General features: G+C 36.9%; 1 protein-coding gene across 1 annotated transcript in view; it reads right to left on the bottom strand.

The window, feature by feature from the left end:
* Window positions 1–2467: 2467 nt before the first annotated feature.
* Window positions 2468–3589, bottom strand: part of LOC102675692 — a 16362-nt gene continuing 15240 nt past the window's right edge. Inside the window, exon 4 of the mRNA XM_006616166.2 lies at window positions 2468–2999. Coding sequence (XP_006616229.1) covers window positions 2560–2999 — 440 coding nt within the window. The 3' untranslated portion in view covers window positions 2468–2559. The remainder of the gene's footprint in view (window positions 3000–3589) is intronic.

Genomic DNA, 3589 nt, shown 5'->3' with positions numbered 1-3589 from the left:
TTTTTTTTTTTTTTCTGTTTTATTTTCGTGCAGCCGAACGAGTACACATGCCACGGCGTGTTTGTCGTTTAATTAATAGGGTCAGTATTTGAAGTAGTCTGAGGGGGGCCACGCTGTTCTAAATTATAAATATATATTATATAATATATATACATATACACTATATATATTATATAATATACGCATATATTTATATAATATATGTATATTTATAAAATTTGAATGAACGTTCTTGATCAAGCTATAGTAATTTATTTTATTCTTCTGCTTTTCTCTCTCTCTCTCTCTTTCTCTCTTTCTCTCTCTCATTCACTCTATCGCTCTTGCAAACGTGTACACTCATTCCTGAACATTTTCACTTTTTCTCGCTCTCTCTTTCTCTTTCTATATATCTATTTTTATATATATATATATATAATATATATATCAGTTTTAATTTCATTTTTATACCTCTATTATTTCATGCCATCGTCTTTTTTTTTGCCCTTTGTTTGTTATTAATATATTTTTTTTTCGTTTGTCAATCGCTCATCATCGTCGTCATCATCATCATCATCATCATCATCGACATTCACCCCTTCTCTTCCTCGTTCACGTTTCTTCGCGTCTTCATTTTCCCTCGAATAATTAATAATCCTTAATAATGCAAAAATACTAGTTAAATCCCTGTACATAAAAACCTTGATGTGGTATATGTGTGGTGTGGTATATGTCCATTCTGTCGTGTTTCGGATGCTATATCACTGCGTTTTGTATGCACGTGTAGTACGATTTGCAATAAGTGTATGTATGTATGTATATATGTATGTTGCACGTGTGCAGATCTGCTGCCATCCACTTGCCACATTCGTTCTCGTTTTTTTTTTTTTTTTTTATTCTTGGTGGACTCAAAAAAGCGTTACCTTTATTTGTTTCTAAAGTTTCTTTTTACTTACAAGGTATTTGGTTTGCTCCATGCATCACTCTGACATGCAGTTTTTTTTTTTTGTTAAGATATATAAATTATGGTAATGATTCGGTATTATAATTATAATAATAATTATTATTAATATTAATATTATCAGTGTGTGTTCGGTGTGTGTACCGCCATTTTTTTTTTTTTTTTTTTTTTTTTAATATTATCATATTCCTTCTTGCTGGTCACGGAATCAGTTACTCGATAACTCTCTCACACCCGGTCTTATACGTTCTCTCTCATCTTCTCTCTCTCTCTCCTCTTTTTTTACCCACTCTCTCTTCCCTTCTTATTTCTCTCTCATTCGCTACGCACACCCCACTCACAGTTTTTCAATTTTTTTTCTTTTTTTTTTCTGTTTTTCTTTTTTTTTTTTTTTCTGACAAAAAGAACAAAGAAAAAGTTAAAAACACGCGTCAACATCGTTTCGTATCGCCCTTCGTATTTCGGTGGCCTTCAAAAACGCCGGTATAAATCATGGTAAAAAGGAATGATGACTTGCTGTTTTAATTAAAGACTACGTCGTTTTGCTATCGCGTAATAAGCAGTGAGGAGGGAACGGGTTTATTCAGAAGGCAGTACCGTGAGGAATCGTCTCGTTTCGATCGGATGGAAAAAAAGAAAAGAGAATTATATTCCCTAAAAACTACGCCACGCCGCAGAAAAAAGTGAGAAAGCTCCGCCAATTCGAAGTTTCCTCGGAGTCTTAAAAAGTGAACGATTCTCCCGTAGAAAAGAAAGTAACTATTACTATTATCACATCGTATAAAAGTTACGTCAACTGTTGCTTGTAATGCTAATTACAAGTTCATGACCTAAAAAAAAAAAACTTGGTCACTATTATTGGCCAATAATGTAAAACGAACGCGAAGAAAAAGAAGAAAAAAAAAAAAAAAAAAAGGAAGAAAAAGTAAGAGAAACAAAGAAGGAAATCTTCGAAACATCGGTCGAGCTTTTTACCTCTTTCTTTTTTTGCCTCCAATTGAGCCCGATGAATCTAAAAACCAGCAAGGTGCTTACACACAACAACTTCCGCTTTCCATCGTATATGCAGTAACACTATTTTACACGAGATCTCGAGGAAAATTTCTACAAACAATAGCAGGAGAGTCTACAAGATAAGAGCAGAAAGATGTACTGGATTATAAAACATGATGAAAAAGAAAAATCGGTCCCAAAAAGGACTGGGAGTGGGATACAAAGAGGAATCTTACAAATTTAATGCGGATAAATAACTTAGGGGAGGGAAGGAGAAAAGGAAGGAAGAAGAAAAATTAGGAACAAGTACAAATAGGAAAAAAATAGAGAAAGAGAATGGAGATAGAGTAGGAAGAGTAGGAAGGAAAGGAAGAGAGACAGAGAGAGAGAGAGACAAAGAGACAGAGAGAGAAAGAGAGAGAGAGAGAGAGAGCAGGAGCGAAGGAGAATCATCAAAAAACGATCGTGATGGTGCGATGGTAGGCTACAGGTCTACTATCCGCGACCCTGATCGGTGACCCTGGCGGTTTTTAGAAGCGCCTCGCTGCGATCAGCGTTAGATTGGCGGCCGACACGAGGGTGCTGACGTTGTTGCTTGTATTCGTGGCTCCCTGGCTGGCGGTGGGTCACTTCTTACTCTTCTTAGTGGGCGGCTCCTGGACGTCCTGCGAGTCTTCGGTGTCCTCGCTGTCTGTCGGTCGGGGAGTGTTGTTGCTGTCGTCGTTGTCGTTCGTGGCGAGTGAATCGTTTGTATCTTCGCTGGCGACGGCCGCTGTAATCGGCGTAGCTGGTTTATCCATCGAGTCTTCGGTGAAGGACGTGGTCATGCTGTTCTCGTCGATGGCCGCCGGATCAATACTGCCTAGTTCCTTACCGTTCAGTGCCGCTTCCTGATTGCTGTCGTCCGACGGTTCTGTCGCCTCGCCGTTGCTGGGCGGATGGGAATTGCCGTTCTCTGTGGAGCCTGGAATGCCGTCCAACAGCTCTGGCTTCAGCTCAGACGCCACGTAGTGGGTCCACAGAGCGAGCTCCACCCTGTGAGGGCTCCATGTTTTGCCGTTCGACGCTGGAATAAACAAAACGCGACGAAACCGCGTGTTAAACGTTGTGATTATGATAAATCGGATTGTGATAAGGATCGTTTCGTAATGTATTTAATCGTTGGGAAAATTCACGATGAGGTTTTCAATGTGATGTAAACAATAACAATAATAATAATAATATTTTTAAGTTTAATCTTCTTAATTTACTAATTAATTTGTTGATGCTTTATGAAATTCTAAAATACAGTGCTCTTTTATAATAAAACAGATATCATTTAATTCTCGTGGAAAAATTATTATTTATGGGATGATATAATAGAGTTAATTAAGGATGACTTAATATTAATGAATTTCAAAGTTCCAATGGAATTATCTCTTTATTCGATTTCAAGTTATATAATCTGATGTAATTGGCAAACGGAATTGATAGTGGTGTTTCAATATGAATATAGATAGAAGATGCTTAAGCTTCATTCAGATTGCTCAAGTTGTTTGAATTCGAATGCAGTAAAATTCTGTTTATTTAAATTCATCGAGATAAACAATTCAAGTCAAGCTTACATTTGGAAGATCCTTAATTTCATTTAAAATTTGGAAAGATATTTCAAAACAA

This window comes from Apis dorsata, unplaced genomic scaffold, assembly GCF_000469605.1.
Source record: "Apis dorsata unplaced genomic scaffold, Apis dorsata 1.3 scaffold_251, whole genome shotgun sequence".
In the NCBI taxonomy this organism is placed as follows: Eukaryota; Metazoa; Arthropoda; class Insecta; order Hymenoptera; family Apidae; genus Apis; species Apis dorsata.
Note: the sequence above shows the minus strand (reverse complement) of the source record. Positions and strands in the feature narration are given on the sequence as shown.